This window comes from Crinia signifera, chromosome 6 (genome assembly GCF_055691185.1).
Source record: "Crinia signifera chromosome 6, ASM5569118v1, whole genome shotgun sequence".
NCBI classification, from domain to species: Eukaryota; Metazoa; Chordata; class Amphibia; order Anura; family Myobatrachidae; genus Crinia; species Crinia signifera.
The window spans coordinates 120561423-120583305 of record NC_139222.1 but is presented as its reverse complement, the minus strand read 5'-3'; the positions used below and the strand labels follow the sequence as shown (position 1 = coordinate 120583305).

The 21883-nt window shown below is 42.3% G+C and overlaps 1 protein-coding gene across 1 annotated transcript in view; it reads right to left on the bottom strand.

Moving 5' to 3' along the window:
- Positions 1-21883, bottom strand: part of CDC27 (cell division cycle 27) — a 41143-nt gene that overhangs the window by 2432 nt on the left and 16828 nt on the right. The window contains exons 10-18 of the mRNA XM_083146959.1: positions 19422-19521; positions 18342-18549; positions 17685-17857; positions 13499-13651; positions 11983-12191; positions 11691-11808; positions 5805-5933; positions 5622-5696; positions 5324-5504 (exon numbers count right to left, since the gene is read on the bottom strand). Of these exons, the coding sequence (XP_083003085.1) occupies positions 5324-5504; positions 5622-5696; positions 5805-5933; positions 11691-11808; positions 11983-12191; positions 13499-13651; positions 17685-17857; positions 18342-18549; positions 19422-19521 (1346 nt within the window). The remainder of the gene's footprint in view (positions 1-5323; positions 5505-5621; positions 5697-5804; positions 5934-11690; positions 11809-11982; positions 12192-13498; positions 13652-17684; positions 17858-18341; positions 18550-19421; positions 19522-21883) is intronic.

Genomic DNA, 21883 nt, shown 5'->3' with positions numbered 1-21883 from the left:
AAGTCCCGTGTAAAGGGACACAGCTTGACCCATTTACACCGGCGGTGTAAAAGGGGTATTATTAGGACAATGGAAATCACTTCTATGAGACAAAAAAAAAAAACGAAGCGGAGCACTGTAAAATACATTTGTGTACAGATTTGTAAAAATAAGATATATTTATACACACACACACACACACACACACACACACACACACACACACACGTGAAACACAATTACAATATCATAAAAAAAAGTTCATTTCTTTCAGAAACTCAACTTAAAAAGGTGAAATTAAAATTATTACATAGATTCATTACATGCAAAGTGAGATATTTCAAGCCTTTATTTGTTATACTTTTGATGATTACGGCTTACAGTTTATGAAAACCCCAAATCCAAAATCTCAGAAAATTAGATTACATGAAATCAATAATAAAGAAATAAAAATAATTTAACTGGAGATGCGGACAGGAAAAGGGCACTCTGCTTCATATATGGTGGGACTGCCATTTGATACTACCATTTGGGGATAATGTAAGGAAACTGGCCGTTGAAATATTGGGACATCCTCTTCCATCCGGCCCTGACTTTTGGCTCTTGTCGCATTCAGACATACCCATTGCCAAGTACAAGAAATCGCTACTTAGGCACATGAACAATGCGGCTAGAGCAGTGCTCCCAGTCCACTGGCGTTCGAATACAATGTGGGAATGGTGCCAGCGCATGGACTTCTACATGGCAATGGACGATATATATTATTCCACCCCTGAGAAATTCCCTACACATGCACATATGTGGGATGCCTGGATAAATTTCAAATTGACCCCCTCATAAAAATTTGATACCTAGAGGCCCATGAACAACCACCTCACTAGGTGAGACTTGGGCAAATTCCGAAAGCCAGATAGAGGATTCGGACACCACTCCGCAGACTTGACCCCCCCCCCCCCCTTTTCCTTTCTGGCCTTTCTCCCTTTTTTGTACTCTCCTATTTCTTTGTTAATATTCATGACATGTGCTTTGTTGTTATGCTTTATCACCAATGTGACTCCCTCGATAATTTGACATATACTGTTTCTGTTACTGAGTGATGGAAAACTTTTTTGAAAATAAATAATTTATAAAAAAAAAAAAAAAAAAAATTAAATACACAACAACATGTCAGCCCTCTGAAAAGTATAATCATGTATATGTATTTAATACTTGGTTCAGGCCCCTTTTGCATGAATTACTGCCTCAATGCAGCATAGCATGGATGCTATCAGCCTGTGGCACTGTGGATGTGTTATAGAAGACCAGGCCTTCAGCTCTTCTGCATTGTTCGGTCTCATGTCCCTCATCTTTATCTAGGCATTGATTCTCCATTGGATTCAGGTCAGGTGAGTTTGCTGGTCAATCCAGCACAGAAATCCCAGTGTCATTGAACCAGGTTTTGGTACTTTTGGCAGTGTGGGCAGGGGCCAAGTACTGCTAGAAAATGAAATCTGCATTCCCATATAGCTTGTCTGCTGAAGGAAGCATAAAGTGCTCTAAAATGTCCTGGTAGATGGCTGCAATGACTCTGGGCCTAATAAAGCATAGTTGACCAACACCAGCAGATGACATGGCTCCCTAAATCAACACAGACTGTGAAACTTCACACTGGACTTCAAGCATCATGGATTGCGTGCCTCTCCATACTTCTTCCAGTCTCTGGGACCTTGGTTTCCAAAAGAGTTGCAAAATTTGCGCTCATCAGAAAAAAAAAAAAGGGAGTACTTTGGACCACTGCGCAACATGCAAATGTTCTTTTTTCTTTAGCCCAGGTAAGGCGTTTCTTACAATGTTTCTTGTTCTGGATTGGATTGACAAGAGGAATACGACATTTGAAGCCCATATCCAGGATCCGTCTGTATGTGGAGGCTCGTGATGCACTAACTACAGCCTCAGTCCTTGGCCTTTATTCAGATCTGATTGCAGTACAATTTTTGGGGGGAAATGGGCACTGCAGGTGGGGCAGATGTAACATGAGCAGAGCGAGTTAGATTTGTGTGAGTTATTTTGTTTCTGTGCAGGGTAAATACTGGCTGCATTATTTTTACACTGCAATTTCAGTTTCAACACACCCCACCCAAATCTAACTCTCTCTGCACATGTTACATCTGCCCCACCTGCAGTGCACATGGTTTTGACCATTTTCCAAACAAATTTGTACTGCGATCAGATCTGAATAAGGGCCCTTGTGAAGCTCCCCCACACTTTTGAATGGCCTTTTCTAGACCATCCTCTCCAGGCTGCGGTCATTCTTGCTGATTGTGCACCTTTTTCTTAAACTTTTGCCTTGTACTCCTTGTGCCAGTCTTCCCCATGATTGTGTATTTTGCGGAATCAGACTGAGAGACCGATTAAAAGGCTCAGGAACCCTTTGCGGGTGTTTTAGATTAGCGGATTAGAGTGTGACATTTTGAACTTACAATATTAAACCTTTTCACAATATTCTAATTTTCTGAGATTTGGGGTTTTCATAAACTATAAGCATCACAATTATAACAAATAAAGGCTTGAAATATCTCGCTTCGCATGTAATGAGTCTATATAATAATATATTAGTTTCACTTTTAAGTTGAATTACTGAAATATATGAACCTTTGCACATATATATATATATATATATATATATATATATATATATACATATATATATATATATATATATACATACATACACACATATACACACACATATACACACACACACATATACACACACACACACACACACACACACACAGAGTATATATTTATTATCATACATACACCCACCCACCCCAACAGTGTGAAATCTAAAGAAAGCTAACTTCCATTAAGATTGCTGATAAGTATTGATAGTATACGCTCAGACAGGCATGGATGTTCGGAAGTGTTGAAAATCTCACTTATGGTCCATACACATTGAGCGTTTTTCACCAGTTTAGTGAGATTCCTGGGGGGTGAACGAATTTCCATAGCAGGACGCTAAATATTGGCACAGATTGAATACCCTGCTTAGCATGTACATTTATTTACAGTTGGCCCAAAAGCACAAATATGAAAAAAAGGAGCGATTTTCATTAATCTGGCTGCAATTCCGAATTCTGTTATTTTGCTAAAAAATAAAAAAATATCATGTTTTGTTTTTAAACAGCTTTATTAAATGCATCATCACTACATTCTAAGTAACCCAAATACATAATTAAAATACATGAAGAAACTATACATAGATCATAAACAGTCTGCAGAATAAACAGACGCATATCGTTTACCCCTTTTCCACTTGCAAAAATAACGCACCGCCCAGGTTTTTTGCTAGTGGAAACGAGTCCAAAGCAGAAATCCCAGGTTGACCGACCCAAGACTCCAACACAAGTAGTTACCCAAGTTGGACCCGGGATGCTTCTGGGTTCAGGGCAGCAGAAACTGGTAACCTGGGTCGATGCGAGCTGGGTCCCATTCGCTGCAATGTAAAAGCAGCATCTCCCAGCACCGCCTCAGCCCCACATCCCAATGATGGCACCTCCCACCTTTATGTCGGGTCGGGTGACTAGTGGGAAAGGGTCTGCAAGCCTGTTCGCACCAGGGTATAAAATCCCGGGTGTCACCGGGCTTGTATGGAAAAGAGGCAGTGGCATGGTGAAAAAAAAAATACCATACCCAATCAACATAAGCATGTAAGATGATATATAGGCGATACATGTCATCTTCAAAAAAAAAAAAAAAAAAAGGGGTAGGGCACCCCATTTGTAACAAATGCACATTGTACTAAGTTAGCTTAGCGTAGATGGAAGTGATGCCTTTACTAAAGATGACAATGTGTGTGTATTTATGGTCTTATAGTATTTAAGTCAAATTTGTCTGCTCATTTAGACAAAAGCCACTGTTTACCAAAAGGCAATCTATTATAGGATTCGTTAGTGTAACGTTTTGGTGTAAAATTTGTAGATTTCATCATCAGGACCCCAAGTTAGTTAACTGCTATGCTTGTGTTCACATTTACCGTCCCAAATTGGAGTTCACATAGATGATGCAAAAACCCCCCCCCCAAAAAACCCTTGTGTCAACCTTTGGACCGGATACCGTGATTACGATAGTTTTTATTGAATTTTATTATTTCTGCAATTAGTTTTATTTCAGCACATCTGACAATAACTTAGTTTTGCATTATTTCCTAGCAAAACTAATATAAACATCCTAATTATAACGTGCATCTACTCATATGTATTTTGTTATTTATCTGCTTCCAAATCTTTATCTGCTTCCAATCTGGAGTCAAAGGTAATGGAATTCAAGATGCCTTGTGACAGTGCACATGCTCTAGTAACACCATGGATTTAATTTGGTCATGTCACTTTTATGTGGATACAGTAGCAGGTTGGACTGCTTTGGAGGAATTGATGTTACGTTTTGGTTCCCACCACCCTAAAGGTTTTAGAAGGTTCCACGAAAATAAAGAAACTTGACCCCTATCTAGCACTGTAGTGTCTAAAAGGTTTTTTCTTCTCAACTAGCACTATGGCCCCAGAACTTGAGAATGAAAAATACCTTGAGAGGAATTTATCAAGCCTTGGAGAGATAGTAGGTGGAGTAGTTGCCTAAAGCAACCAATCTGCTCCTGTGGTTACAAAAACTAACATAAAAGGAAAGGTAAAAGCAGATTTGGTCCTTTGGGCAACTTATACCCCTTTCACACCAGAAATGCAGGGACAAACCCGGGAATTACATTCCCGGGACAAGCAGGGACATTCCCGGGTTGGAACCCTTTCACACCAGAAAAGTCCCTGCATTTTCTGGTGTGTGAAGGAGACCATCAGGAGGTGGGGAGGAGGCGGGCAGTCGGGGGGATGGGTTGGTGGTAAGAATACTCAGTTGGGTTGGGCAGTCAGCGGCGGAGGTGGTAAGAATACTCACCCCGGTTGCTGGTCCTCTGCGCAGGCCGGGGATCCACACAGGCGGCGCAAATGACGGGACAGGCGGCAGATGAAGAGGACGCAGCTCTCCGGCGCCCTCACTGCCGCCGGAGAGCTGTGTCATAATCATCCAGATTGCCGGCAAATTAGCCCGGTAATTTGTATCGGATACCTCTGACACCAGCGTTAGTACCGGGTTGTTCCCGGACTCAACCCGGGAATTTAGGCAGGTGTGAAAGGGGTATTATACTCTTTGTCCAAGCCTGGTGGATTTATCTCCCTCCTTGTCCTTTTCTAAAGAGCATAACTACTGGCACCCATAAGAATTGGGTGTAGAGAAGGGCTGACAGCTGTATGCCATGACCTATCAATTATTATTTTTTTTTTTAATCTGGCACTTGGTATGTGTTCCTCACCTGTTTCATAGGGGTAGCACTCACTAACTTGCTCCTCCTGGGTAACAACCTCTTCATCATCTGGTAGATAACGTTTGTCTATGGCCTCTTTGATCTGGTTGTTAGCTCCTTTGGGATCCAGGTCCATTGCCCAGGAAAAATTCATCAGGGCCAAGTGTGTTTGACCTAGTTTCTTGTAAACCTGAAGCATAGGAGAGGAATATTCAGTTGGTCCCATGATGAGAGAATGGTTAACAAGGTTATTTATGTCATTAATGTTCAAGATGGAAAGATAGTCACAAAAGCGGCATTTTCTTACCTTTCCTATCAAAAAATACACTAGGGATTCCTTGGGTACAATTTGTTTCAGTTCCTCCAGCTCCTGCAGTGCAGACTGAGAAACACACACACACACAAAAAAAAAATAGTATTAAAAAAAACAACCAAAATAACTGTAATTTGTACTTCAACCTACATTACAAAAACTACCATGGTACCATACCTTATATTTTTCATTGGCAAACAAGATAGAGGCTCGGTGGAACTTGCATAGTGGATTTTTGGGATCAATGGAAATGGCTTTGTTAAGAGTATCCAAAGCCTTGTCTGATTTTTTGAGGGCATGCTGAACCTGAAAAAAGGAAGAGAAAATTAATAATAATAACAACAACAACAACCCCTTCCCCCTAACAAAAAACACCCCAAATTCTAGGCTAGGCACATTACAATGGGACAATCGTACAATATTTCATTGAATGCTCTTCCAGTAGCCCAGCATTTTTAGAAATCTGCCCCATCCTTCATTCATACACTGAATCTTCAAGGCCAACAAGCTGTTCGACAAGCATATGTACTATAGGCGACAATGGTCTGAATAACTCCCAAATTTATTTAGTATTTATTTACAGTTTTGTATATAGCGCAGCAGATTCCATTGCACTTTACAATAGTAGACAGTGATAAAACAAACTGGGTAACAACAGACAGACTTGGAGGTAGGAAGGCCCTGCTGCAAGCTTACAATCTATAGGGATATAGGAGGGAAACACAAGGACAGGCACCAGTAATAGCATAGCTTGTAGGTCCAGAAGGGAAGCTATATAATACATAAGTGCCTCAGAGGCTTGTGGTACTTAAACATGATAGGCTTGCCTGAAGAGGTGAGTTTTCAGGGAGCGCTTGAAAGTTTGGAGGCTAGTGGAGTGTCGTATGGTGTGTGGAAGGGCATTCCATATGCTGGGAGCAGCCCGATTAAAGTCCCGTAATAGTGAATGGGAGCAGTTAATCAGTGTAGAAGAGAGACGCAGATCTTGTGCAGAGCAGAGGGGTCAAGATGGGAGATATTTTGAGATAAGTAAAGAGATATAAGCTGGTGCAGTATGGTTAATAGTTTTATATGCGAGTAGAAGTGTTTTATATTGAATACGGTAAAACACAGGTAACCAATGGAGGGACTGGCAGAGCGGATCAGCAGACGATGAGCGTTTTGCTAGGAAGATCAGCCTAGCAGCAGCATTTAGAATGGATTGCAGTGGCGAGAGTCTGTTCTTGGGAAGACCAGTTAGGAGACTATTGCAATAATCAATGCAGGATATAATGAGTGCATGGATAAGAGATTTAGTAGTGTCTTGTGTGAGATACGGTCGTATTTTGGATATGTTTTTTAGATGCATGTAACATGGGGCCTTATTCTAGTTCACTGACAAAATCCTTCTTAGATGGGCAAAACCATGTGCACTGCAGGTGGGGCAGATGTTACTTGTGCAGAGAGAATTAGATTTGGGTGGGGTTTTAATTCAAAGTGAGATCTATATTGCAGTGTAAAAATAAAGCAGTCAGTATTTACCCTGCACAGAAACAAAATAACTCACCCAAATCTAATTCTCTCTGCACATTTTACATCTGCCCCCCTGCAGTGCACATGGTTTTGTCCATCTAAGAAGGATTTTGTCAGAAAGAGTGAACTAGAATAAGGCCCATGATTTGGTGACAGATTGCACTGTCTTTTCTTCCCCACATTTAGAGTTGAGGATGACTCCTAGGCAACGAGCTTGAGGAGTAAGTAAGATTCTCGAGTTGTCAACAGTGATGGAGACATCAGGATGGTAACTGTTCTTAGCTGGTGGGAATAGAAGTAATTCCGTTTTGGAAATATTAAGTTTGAGGTGGCGAGAAGACATCCAAGAGGAGATGGCAGAGAGACATTCAGAGACTAGGCCCAAAACCACTGGTGACAACTCTGGGGTTGATAGATAGAATTGAGTATCATCCGCATATAAAGGATACTGAAATACAAAACAGCTGATGAGTTTGCCAAGAGAGGAGGTATAGATTGAGAAAAGCAGAGGACCCAAGACTGAGCCTTACGGAACTCCGACTGGCAAATGCATTTGTCCCACAATTACATTAGCAAGAGGAAATGGAAATAACTAACTATTTTTTAACCTGCTATAACTCCCTTAATTCCAATAGGGGACACTGGATCAATTCAATAGAAAGCAATGGAGGGAGCTTGGTCAGTTTAAATTCACTGGTAAAAGCGCACTGGTAATAACCCAAATGTTGCCATAGATTCAATATTTTGTTTAACTGAATACAAAAACCAAGAGTGCAGAACAAGAATCCTGAGAACAACCAAAAAGAAAGTACTACTAGAGAGCATACAAAAATTCCATTTTGTCAGTAATCCATAGGGGGCAACTGAACAGTGGAGAGGTCTCAAAACCTTCCCTAAGAATATGCTCATAACCTTCAGTATATGACCCACCATGCAGCCCCAACAATACTAGCATTTTTGTTTTTAAAAAAAGTATGGAAGTAGCAGAATGTTGCGTAGAGGTGTGCTCACAAGACTTGGTGGCTGCCTGTTACAGCTGTTCAGATGATATCCTGCGTCAGGCACAAGAGAACTACAAATCTGGTGGAATATGTCCTCACAATTTCAGGGACAGGTTATCTTGCCCCAGGCCTAGTGTACTGCAATGTTATCCCCTTGGGTATGGTCAGTTTAGATGCAGACCAACCTCTTATAGATATTGTTAAGGACCATGGGCCTTATTCTAGTTCACTCTGACAAAATCCTTCTTAGATGGACAAAACCATGTGCACTGCAGGTGGGGCAGATGTTACTTGTGCAGAGAGAATTAGATTTGGGTGGGGTTTTAATTCAAAGTGAGATCTATATTGCAGTGTAAAAATAAAGCAGTCAGTATTTACCCTGCACAGAAACAAAATAACTCACCCAAATCTAATTCTCTCTGCACATTTTACATCTGCCCCCCTGCAGTGCACATGGTTTTGTCCATCTAAGAAGGATTTTGTCAGAAAGAGTGAACTAGAATAAGGCCCATGATTTGGTGACAGATTGCACTGTCTTTTCTTCCCCACATTTAGAGTTGAGGATGACTCCTAGGCAACGAGCTTGAGGAGTAAGTAAGATTCTCGAGTTGTCAACAGTGATGGAGACATCAGGATGGTAACTGTTCTTAGCTGGTGGGAATAGAAGTAATTCCGTTTTGGAAATATTAAGTTTGAGGTGGCGAGAAGACATCCAAGAGGAGATGGCAGAGAGACATTCAGAGACTAGGCCCAAAACCACTGGTGACAACTCTGGGGTTGATAGATAGAATTGAGTATCATCCGCATATAAAGGATACTGAAATACAAAACAGCTGATGAGTTTGCCAAGAGAGGAGGTATAGATTGAGAAAAGCAGAGGACCCAAGACTGAGCCTTACGGAACTCCGACTGGCAAATGCATTTGTCCCACAATTACATTAGCAAGAGGAAATGGAAATAACTAACTATTTTTTAACCTGCTATAACTCCCTTAATTCCAATAGGGGACACTGGATCAATTCAATAGAAAGCAATGGAGGGAGCTTGGTCAGTTTAAATTCACTGGTAAAAGCGCACTGGTAATAACCCAAATGTTGCCATAGATTCAATATTTTGTTTAACTGAATACAAAAACCAAGAGTGCAGAACAAGAATCCTGAGAACAACCAAAAAGAAAGTACTACTAGAGAGCATACAAAAATTCCATTTTGTCAGTAATCCATAGGGGGCAACTGAACAGTGGAGAGGTCTCAAAACCTTCCCTAAGAATATGCTCATAACCTTCAGTATATGACCCACCATGCAGCCCCAACAATACAAGCATTTTTGTTTTTAAAAAAAGTATGGAAGTAGCAGAATGTTGCGTAGAGGTGTGCTCACAAGACTTGGTGGCTGCCTGTTACAGCTGTTCAGATGATATCCTGCGTCAGGCACAAGAGAACTACAAATCTGGTGGAATATGTCCTCACAATTTCAGGGACAGGTTATCTTGCCCCAGGCCTAGTGTACTGCAATGTTATCCCCTTGGGTATGGTCAGTTTAGATGCAGACCAACCTCTTATAGATATTGTTAAGGACCATGGGCCTTATTCTAGTTCACTCTGACAAAATCCTTCTTAGATGGACAAAACCATGTGCACTGCAGGTGGGGCAGATGTTACTTGTGCAGAGAGTTAGATTTGGGTGGTGTTTTACTTCAAAGTGAGATCTATATTGCAGTGTGAAAAATAAAGCAGCCAGTATTTACCCTGCACAGAAACTAAATAACTCACCCAAATCTAATTCTCTCTGCACATTTTACATCTGCCCCCCCTGCAGTGCACATAGTTTTGTCCATCTAAGAAGGATTTTGTCATAAAGAGTGAACTAGAATAAGGCCCCAAGAGACCATCCATCCAATTTCAGTTTTCACGTCTTCTATACAACAGTCATCAGACATGCAGATTCGAGTAACATATGGTCTATATGCCAATGAATTCACTTCTTTGGATTACCTTTACTATCCAACCCATTTTCCCCTCACAGCACTGGATTTTGACATCTGCTTCAAAGACCAAATCACTTTCCATTAAAAAATCTCCTCTTTCCTGATAAATCCCCTCCCATACCATCTGCACTCCTCTTGCTACCCTCAATCCTTATGATGAAGACAACTTTTTCACTCTCTTCTAACATGTCCCCTTATTCCAACACTGGTCTCAGTATACCTGCAAAGGTTCCTTACTTACACCAGGGGGATTATTCTAGTTTACTCGCAAACGCACAATCACTCTCTAATGAACAAAACCATATGCACTACAGGTGGGGCTAATGTAACATCATATGGTTTTGTCCATGAGAGAGTGATTGTGCCTTTGCGAGTGAACCAGAATAACCCGCCAGATGTAAAAACAAGTTTCACATGATCACTGAAGCCATAACCAGCTCCTTCAGTTCATTATATCTGACTTTAACGCGAGATACACTACCCACTACCCTCTGTTTCTGCCTCTAACCCATGCCTCTACACCTTTTGATAACTTTCAGTCACCAATACTCCCATGGTGCTCCTCCCCTCATGGCAGATTTACTGTAGAGACAGCGAAGCATGTCAGGGCCCCATCGACTTTCTTATCCAGGATGTATACCTCTAGTGGAACAGGCCTCTGATTGGCTGAGAGTGCTCTCTCTCAGCCAATCAACAGCCGGCTTGTCTTGAATTTTTTTTTTATTTTTTAACAAAATTCTGCCGCGCCTCTGCCGCTGGTCTGCTCAGCGCTTCCTGGACACTGTGGACTGCCTGTGCCACCACACAGGGAGCTCAGGGGAAATTGAGTCAGACTTGTTCTCAGGAGAAGTTGGACTAGTGCGGTGATGGCTAACCTTGACAATCCAGCTGTTGTTTAACTATACATCCCAGCATGCCCTGCATCAGTTTGGCATGGCCAAATAGCAAAAGTCTAGCAGGGTATGCTAGGATGTGTAGTTCAACAACAGCTGGAGTGTCAAGGTTAGCCATCACTGGATTAGTGTATGGGGGCCTTTAGATTTGGGTGAGTTATTTTGTTTCGGTGCAGCGTAAATACTGGCTGCTTTATTCTTAAACTGCAATTTATATTTCAGTTTGAACACATCCCACCCATATATAAATATCTCTGCACATGTTACATTTGCCCCACCTGCAGTGCAACATGGTTTTGTCCATTACAGAAAAACATGCTTTACGATTAGGTCTGAATTAGGCCCGATTTACGACGCTACTATTACTATTCACTAAGCTGTGAACATTTACGGTGACCATTGAAACAAAATACATTTTTAAAAACAGTCAAGAAACCAGAAAGAAAAAGAATTAGATAACAGAATATGAATAAACTATTAAGATTTAAAAAAAGAGCCTCAATTGAAACCTCTATTCTCTATTTGAATAACTGACCCATCTGTGATGAAGGAATACTCACCTAAGAATTCTGTGAACATATAAAATACATTTCTACTAAGTGCGCACAAAAAAGAATGCATGTTCTGCAGGTGGGTCACATTACTGGTAAACTAGAGAGAAGGAACTCACCACTCCTATATGACAAAGTAGTACGGAACTTTGTGGGTTGATATCTAGTGCTTTCTGGAAATGCATCTCTGCCAAGCTAAACTTCTCCTGCTTATAATAAATCATTCCAAGACCATACCTGTGGCAATAAAACAGAGTGGCAATTGTGAATGCGAGTATGGATGTGTAGTTTGGCATCAGCTAAACAGAGAAAGAAAGTTTCCTTCACTGCAGCACGGTAACAATAGTATTGCACCTTGATTACCACATTAATATTATAATGTATTAGGATGTACAGGAAGGAAGATCTCACCATGCATTGTAGTGTCTGGGATTAACACGGATGGCGTTTCTGAAGCAGGCAAGTGCTTTGTCTAGCTCCTCCGTTAGTACAAATTCATGGCCCAAGAGCGTAAAGGCATATGCATAGCCAGGATCCACCTGAATAGCCCGCTGGAAGAACTTAATGGCAATGTCATGTTCCCTCTGCAGACTGAAACAGTTCCCAGCAGCACACCAAGCCTGAAATTAGAGAGCGGAGCTCACATATAACCTGCATCGCCTTATTCCACTATTTTACATTACAAATACCCATAACCGATTATTAACCCAGATATTCCCTCATACTATATGGACAACAATATATGCATATAGAACAGTTCTATAAAACGGTACCTTCTAGATTTTGCCACCAGTGGACTATTCGTTGTTATGAAACGGCCTGACATCGCTCCAGTGTGTACCCAGCTTTAAGGTGTTTGATTTTTACCAGTGTCCTATGTATGTACTTCCCTTATTTGTGTGGGTTTCTTCTGGGTGCTATGGATTCCTCTCACAATCTATATATGTAGGTTATGTTTATGTTGTTGTAAAAAGGCTGTATTGGGGCAACGGTCTGCTATGCTATAAGACACTCCTTTTGCCTCCCCTATAGCCTAACTGCATTCACTGTGTAACAATCTCAGCCATCCTTTATCTTCCAACATAACACACCAACATTACTTCTGAAGGTCTGCAGAAAACCCTCAAAACTCAGGAACCTCATGTGGCCTCAACTCACCTTTGACATGAGAACACTGGGACCAGGGCCACCACCCCTACGGATGAACACCAGGACTAATCCTAGCCCTACACCTCATGGTGAGCATGGAACTGTGAGGGGAAGCACCAGGGCCAGCCTATGTAGCAACACTTCCCATATCTATATATATATATATGTATCTATCTAATATATATATATATATATATATATATATATATATATATATATATATATATATATATATATATATATATATATATATATATATATATATATAGCCTCCTACAGTGTAACCTTCGTAGTGCGCCCACCATGGCTGCCTCATCTGGTGCACTTGTGGATGGGATGAAAAATACATGGACCTGAGCATACATTGAACTCATCCATTTTGGGTAATTTCTTTTAGGGGTAATCTATTCCACCCAGGGTAATCCTACGATGAGCGCCTAAAATGGCTGCCGCACCTGGTACCTTGTCAGGGTGGAGTACACAACCCATGGAAGTCACTATCAAAAATGCTGCACCACTCCTGCATTATGCTTACTGTGTGCTCAAGGGTTTCTTTTGTCTGTGACTTATCTATTACTGTACCACCAACATCCTCTGTATTATGTGCATTGTTTTAGAATGTCCGTAAAGCGCCTTGAGTCCTGCTGGAGAATGTGCGCTATATAAATTTAACTTACTTACACAATATTTATTGTTCTAAACCTATTTCATCACATAATTTAGCCTCCAACCTGTCCCTCCCACAAAATGCAGCTTCCTATTTAAACAATTCTTGTACCTCTGGTGAATTTTTGTCCATATCGGTGAGATCCTTAGAAAGCACAGACAGCGCAACATCCTTCTGTAAATGCCAGAGTGTGGTGGAGTAGATTTCCATTCCCTCAACACGGTAGTTTTCAATCCTGCGCACCTCAGAGAACACACGCTCTGCCTGCACAAATGGAAGTACTGGCACTTAGACAACATGGAGACACAAAATTAAACCTAAAATACAAAGTTATTTTTAGATCAATGGCCTATTAACAGACAAAAGTGAAACCCAAGTAAACTACAAAATTCCTAAACAGTTGTCAATATAACAAACAGCAACAACTTAGGAATTTCGTTGCAAACCAAGTTATTTCTCTCCCTGCACCCCACACCACAAATAGTGCTCAATTTCAAAAAAGAAAGAAAGGAAGGATGGATGGAGTCCTTAAATAGTGGTAGCAATAAATAACATTCAGCTGCCATATCTTGATTTTGTCCTGAAGTAAGGGTGGTGACTGGAATGCGGTTTGGTCCAGGTAGGGGATAATCAGGAAAGATGTAAAAAACAGATTGTAGCTTTAAATTAATTTGGACTCAAGGGCTTAGTGTGAGATTCAGTGTGGATGGTGATGATGGATTTGGTCCAAGCCCCTACTGGAAATTAAAATTCTGATGTAAGAGTTTCACAGGGGTCCAGACAGAATGGTAAGGTTTATCTTGCAGTCAGAAAAAGGTACTTGTTTCCTAGCACGGCGCCCATCGCATCGCAGACCATAAGGCATACGATGGTATGCGATGCTACGCGATGGCAGCCGATGTTATACAATTTTTAATTTTATACCATCGCATTGTATGCCATATAGCGTTAATAGTGGGGGTGCATTTAACATTGTAAGAACCCATTAGGGTGCTTATATAATTAAAAATCATATAGGGGCTTATACAATTTAAAATCACATTGCATGCCATATGCCCGCATGTGATGCGATGAGATGTCATACAACTTAATATCGTGGGCACCGTGCTAGGAAACAAGTACCCAGAAAAATCTTGGTAGCATTGAGTTTTTAACTATATCAGTCTGCAACAATAAGGTTTCAAGAGATATTCTCTTTTATGGAGGTCAGCAATATAGCTTTCTTTGCCTTTTGTATTTATCTAAAAAACAAAGAACGAGGAAAACACAAGGGGTATCACATACAATAAACCGTGCCAAAGGTGGTGGACATCCACGCATATTGGGCAATATTATAAATCAACACCAATTTTAAAAAAAAAAGGGAATTTTTTTTTTTGCAGATTGAATGTGACCCTGGGTGATTTAAATATTTTTTCCACGTAAAGTAAAAAAGTTGTAATCATGATTTTATAAGGACTTGCAAGAATGACTTCCAATAATTTAGATATAGCGTATAATAAAGAGCTTTAAAAAAAAAAATTCAGAATTTGAACATTTTAGAAAAGTGAATAGAATAGAGAGCAAACTAGTAAGTATAACCAAATATTAACTAAAAGCATAACATCTTGTAAATATGTAAAAAGGATCAAAATGGGGGAAGAGAAAGAGACACAGACAGAGACAGACAGACAGACACAGACTGACTAGAAATGTGGCCAGAAATGTGTGCAATCCATAAAATTTTGGTCATGGTGTGGTCCAAATAGCCACCCTGCACAGCTGTTCAACTGAGGCACCATGTTGCAGCGCACATGAAGCAATCTTGCGATGACCACAATGTGCCTGGAGTCAGACACAGGATCATCTAAAGAAACAGAAGCATGCTTATTAGCATGAATGAGTGACAGACTGCATGGAGGTAGGTTGGCCCCACCCATCATAAAGAGCCAAGATACTGACTGACTATGTGGACCAGACCATGACCATTAGGAAAATACTATCTTCTACTTCCAGCTTGAAAACTTTTACCCTTCAGATGGGGATGCCTTTTTTGATGCACAGGAACTGGTAACACCACTCCCTAGGTCAGGAGACAATGCACTGCCTAAGTAAGGAAGCCAGTATAATGGTTTAATGGAAGAGGGGTGACAAAAGAACTGCTGCAGATGAGGACAAAATAAATCCATATGTGATCTAGAGAAACGATAACCCAAACCCAGATGCCCTAGAACAGGAGTCTGAGCACCTACAGTAATACCAGAGTTCTGTCTGCCAAGGTCATACAGACTCAGAAGTGACTGGCCCTTTGTCCTCATGAGAATTCCCTGGTGGGCAAAGGCCGGGCTCAGCCATGCAATTATTACCTGCTGTTGTTTGTGCAAGTATACAATGAAAAGCCTCACAAATAAAACTTCCTCCATAACTACAACAACAAACCTGAAAAAAAAAAAAAAAAAAAGGGAAATGACATGCATAGACTTTACAGAGGTCGGTCCTGCTTCTGAGGTACAGCTGGTGTCACTCTCATTAGAGAGGCTCTCGGCAAACCAATCGCCACTGAACGGGGCGCGCATGCGTCGGAGACACTCACGCACCCAATTCTCAGCATTGGAGTTGCGAGTGTGCCCACGCCCGATGGTGCAAGCCTTCCGCCAGATATCAGCAGATGGGGCGCTGGTGGCAATGCATGGATGGCTCCATCTGTATGGCCAGAATCAGGTCACTAACTCTAAGGAGAGCTATCCTCCAAACTAGAATGATAAAACCAGTACTGGCCTTAAAATATCCGCTTTCTGACCAGGGGATCCCTCAGAATCCTCAACACCCAGAAAAATGGATGCCAAGTGGAGCCTGTCACTTCCAAGAACTGAGGACAGAGGATCCCAAGACTTTTTCAAAGGTGGAGCAGACTCTTGACATTCTATGTATCTGCTAAGCTAATAAAGGCACCAGCTGCCACCAGGGGTGGAGACTGTGGAAGTAGGGGAGCAATAGGAATTGAAACACTCACCTCTGCTTGGTTGTGGACACCACAGAAGTAATTTTTCAAAACCATAATGGACTGGGAAGTGACTTTCACCCATACCATACCAGATGTGAATGGACTCTGGGCCTAATTCAGCATGGATAGCTAATGTGAGCATTCAAAGTGGACTGAGAGGTAAAACTCAGACAGAAAAAGAAAATGCCGCTTGCTAAATTGTGAGAGAATTAGTGATCCAGTCACAAATCAATATGCGATTCCCAAAGTATCTAAGAGTTTTTTTCCCCATCTGTGCAATTGTAAGTCTGAGGCTTCCACTAATTACACCTGAGACTGGAAGTGGTCATCGCTGACATCACAGACCGTCCCTCAAAAACACCTGGGAACGCCTGAGCTTTTTTCGAATGCAAACAGAAAACTGCAGTTTTCACCCCCAAACACAAACTTCTAGTTCCGGTCACATTGCCTTTACGATCAAACACATTTTCAGTCACTAATTCCCCTTGTGCATGATGTCAGAGTCCGGGAATGTGCAGAAGTGCACAAGTTGGTGAAAAGCCACGGGAATCATCTCCAGAAGGAAGAAAGGGAAAACAGGGGTCATCAGAAGGTTGTGCTCTCCAAAACAGACCTCAGTGGTAACGGCAGCCTGAGGTGCAGGACTGGGTATGCTGAATGATGATCTGTGCTGCCAAGCCTGTGCAATATAAAAGCCACGAATCATGAGCTTCAGCATGCTAGTGAAGCTAGTGGGTGAGCTCCTGTAAATGAAATCTAGGGCACCAGAACACCTATAGGTGCATGGTGACCCTCTACTGGGGCAGGAAATGCTGCCATAACATTTACTCCAAAATATTTGTGACCTTAAAAGTGGATTCAGGTAACCTAATAGAAGAAAGACTGTTTAGCTGGAGGAGGTAGGAGGGCTTTAAGGGGGAGAGTTTCAGCTCTAGTAGTTTAAATGTTTAGTGCCTACTTCTCAGCCTACTCTCCAACCCACAGCCTGCAATACTCAGATTTATTCCACGTCTGTCCTACCAAGACAAGAGGAATAAATATATGTAATAACATCCAGAATCATAAGTAAGCACATACCTAACACAATAGGGGAAAGTTTGGTCAATACAAGGATTGAATAAAGACTCAAGATTTACTATTATAAAGCAATTATTTAATTGAAAAAACAGTAACATTTATAGAACAAAAGATACACAATATAGGTTTATTTACATATACTTGCCAAAGAGCCACAAAACAGCTCATATTTAGATTTTTAGGCTTTGGCTTGCTTTCAAAGCACAAACAAGATGTGAAAGAAGACATATGCCTTACCTGCAAATACTCTGCCAGCTCAAAATAGGCTCTGCCGATCTGACATAATACCCAGCCTGTGTTGTAATGGTGGGAAGGGAGGTGGCTTAGGATATTGATTGCTTCTTTGCAGTTGTAGGAACACAAGGCCACATAACCCTTTCCCATGTCCCTCAAGAGGCTCATTAAGCCTTCTGGAAAGGAATGGAACAGGATATGAAAATATTGAATCTAACAAATCTATAATCTTTGATTTAGTGTAATTTTGGGTACATTATCAAACACCATCTATGGCACAACTAGTCCTTACTCTGCCCAAACATTATGCACTGCCACTATATGCTCCGTCCAAAACCCACGCCCTTTACATCAGACCTCGCTTCCTCAGCATTAATGCTACTACCAGGGTGCTTTTAACTCCCATACTAGATATCCTATACTCTCAAAATCCTAGTTTAAGATGCACTCACCAACAGGCCCCCTTCCCAATTCCCCTAAAGTCCTTTTACCTGGTGCTTCTACCCAAAGGAAGAACCGTGCATTTAGGACTCTAGTCCTCCACATACGCCTCTCTGCCCAGTGTTCTGTTGCATACATATAAAAGCATCATTTTGTGTTTTAGGATGCGCTGCATCTAGTGCAGGAAGCCACAGGCTACACAAGGAGAGGAGTGCTTACCTGCTGCCGCTTTTTGTATACTTAGTGCTTGGATCTGAGGGCCCACATTAGAGATCTTGCCTTCAGAGATGATGGAGGAATCCAACTTGCTTATTTCCAAACTCTCATTCAAGTTGGTCTGAGTAACGCCACTTTTGTTAGTTTTGCTTTTGGTTTTACGATTTGGGATTTTGGGAGGAAATTTCATTTTCAGCTTTTTACTGTTTTCCTACAATAGTGGAGCCAGACATTCTTAATAAACAAACATTTCTTTATTGTACACTATATTCTAGTCCAGGGCTTGACAAATTTTTTGGAGCCAGCATGAAAGTGTAGGAGCCAGTCATACTAAAAATAGGGGCAGTGAGCGTGAAGGAGTGGACAGTTTTTTTTACAATGCAATGTCTTGTCACACACCCATTACATGTTATGCCACACACCGTAATGCCCATTACACATTCTACAAAACACCGGTATTCCCATTGCATATAATACCACACGCTGTAATGTTTAGTACATATTATGTCACATAAGTGACGCTTACCTACATGCTCATTGCTACGAGTTGCATGCTTGCAGGGGTAACTTGCCCTTTTGCCCAGGGGTTGCATGCTCGAAGCCAGGCATGTCCAGCAGCAAGAGGTGCGGCTGCGGGGCCAGGGGAAAGACCCCTATTTGATTAGTGGGTAGTAGCCGCCGTCTCCCTCGCTGATCCACACAGCGGGTAGTCAGGAGGCGCAGAGGCTCTGCGGGGACTAGGTGCCTGTCAGGATGACGCACTGCAGGGAAGGAAGGTCAGAGGTCTCAGCCCGCCCTGCAGTGATTGGATGGGGCAGCAGCGGTGCTGGGGACTTCTATTGGCTGCTGCAGGAGTCAGGACCAAGTGTATTGTAAAAATGTGTTCTGCGAACATGGGGAGGGAGGAGGTGGGTCGGGCGACTGCTCTGCCGCTGGCCTTACAGGAGGGTGGAGACTACCACATTCTGCTTTCTCCCTCCCTGCAAAATCTGGAAGCAGAATCTGGTCACCGTGGCGACCTGGCGGCCGGTATTTGTCGAGCCCTGTTCTAGTCCATCTTAAAGTGAGCCAGCAAAATCTTACCTTGGTGGTAGAACTGTCACTTGTAAAAAGGCGCGAACTACGTCGTGGTAATGCGTTAGGAGGGGCAGCTATAGTTGGGCTCAGTACCTGGGGTGTAGTGCTGAGAAAGAGAAAACACATAACATTACCAAAGGGGGGGTTATGGGATGATTTTAGAGCTAAATAAATAAAACACCTTTATGCTTAACACTGAATGAATCAGATACCTGTTGGTTCGGTTCTTAACAGCTGCCCTGCTCTGCCTCCTCCAATAATATACACCCCATTAAGGGTCTACTTCTTTGGGAGAGGTCCGTCCCATTATCCGGGCTGCAGAATGCGTATGCCAATCATATCTAGGAGTAAATGTAACCGGGTCCAAGTTGCCGGAGGAGTGGGATCTCATCTGAGAGAGGTTGTATTTTTAAAGGCAGCACTCATTTACAACCCAAATCCAACCCGATTCTGCCTTGTAAATGATTGCCACTTTAAAAATAAACCCGGTTTTGCCTTGTAAAAGGACTATCGCTTTAAAAACCATGACCAAATTTGGACCAAATCCTGGACCTTTGGTAACTTCGACCCCATTACATTTATCTCCCAATGTGCATGGCATGCACAATGGGAGATACTGTATGCATGTGTGTTAAGTGAGAAGTAAGGCATCTGGGATCATCACGCCCATCAGCGTTCAGCACATAGATAAAGCACCCCCATTAAAATGGCTCGCCAAAGCACCATGGGCCAGCTACAGTACCATGCACTCGCTGATCTTGCAAAATGTATCTTTACATTGTAAGGAAAAGGCTTCCTTTCCCCAATGTAAGCTTCTGGAATCACAAAAATGTGACCCTTCTAACTATTTGTACAGAGGGCGGGAGACCTATTTTTTGGAAATAAGAGAATGAATGATTTATCTAAACAACTGTCCTATTGACATACATCTGTAGACCCTAGCACCATTCAATGACATTTGTATAAGTACTGTAACCAAAATCCAGAATAACTCAAAGGGATGGTGTTATAAAGCCATCAACCTCAAATTCAGGTCCCAAGTTACTAGGAGGCAGTATTAAGCCTGGTGAAGCGATACAGTGCCCGGTAATAATACACCAGCCAATCAGCTGCTACCTGTCAAGTTACAGGCTGGGTTTGAAGGAGGACAGTAAGTAGCCGACTGGCTGCTGCGTTATGACCTTCCACTTTACCACTTCTCCAGCCCTAACACATCTGCCCCTAGGAGAGAACTATAGAAGAACTTCTTGATGGCTTCAAAAGGCACACCATTAAGGCCAGTCACAGTTCCTCAGTGGTAAAATTGTCCCCAAGTAAGCTGACCCTTCAACAGAGGAAGACACTAAAAGTGTATACACACTGGGCATTTTTGCCCAGTGTGTATGCAGAGCAATGTCGGTAGCAGGCAAGTAAAAATGTCAGTAGCAGGCAAGTAAAAAACACCAAGAGCGCTAACTTTCCAAGGCAATGGTGCAAGCCAAGTGAAATACAAAGTGGAGACTGCTAATGCATTTCCATTTTTTTCCCCATTACACAAAAGCCTTGCAATGTTCTACGGATTTCAAATTAACAGATCCATTCAAAAATCCCTGTATTTATCTTTGCATTTTTGGGTACTTGTGTATTATAGCGGCGCCCCCAATGTACATCGTACGATGAACGTATCGCATGCCATGTACCCGATGGCATGCGATGCGACGTGATTTTGACCCCCTATACGATGAACAAATCGTATAAGCACCCTAAAGGGTGCTTTTGAGCACCCTAATGGGTGCTTACAAATGTTAAATGCACACCCACGCCACCCCCCCACTATAAACGTGAACCCGAAGCGTGGCGAGCGCAGCGAGCCCGCGAGGGGCGGCGGTACGCGTCCTACGACCTTTTCATACCCCCACTATCCACGTCGGCTTGGAGAATAGAATAGTGTGGCGAGCGCAGCGAGCCACCGAGCCCGAAGCTTGGCGAGCCCCGCGAGGGGACGCGGATACCTTCACAGGTAAACGCGTCCCTTCGCGGGCTTCACAGGTATCCGCGTCCCCTCGCCATGCTTCGGGCTCGGTGGCTCACTGCGCTCGCCACACTATTCTATTCTCAACTCCACGCCGACGTGGATAGTGGGGGTATGAAAAGGTCGTAGGACGCGTACCGCCGCCCCTCGCGGGCTCTCTGCGCTTGCCACGCTTCGGGTTCACGTTTATAGTGGGGGGGTGGCGTGGGGGTGCATTTAACATTGTAAGCACCCATTAGGGTGCTTATACAATGTTTAATCGCATCGCATGGCATTGTATGCCATGTACAATGCCATACAATTTGAAAATTGTATGCCATCGCACACTATCGAACGAAATCGCGTTGCATCGCATACCATCGTATGCGTTATGGTATGCGATGGGCGCCGCCAAAATACACAAGTACCCATTTTTGTTCTTATGGCATGGCAAGCCTGGCAACCAGTAGTTAACTAC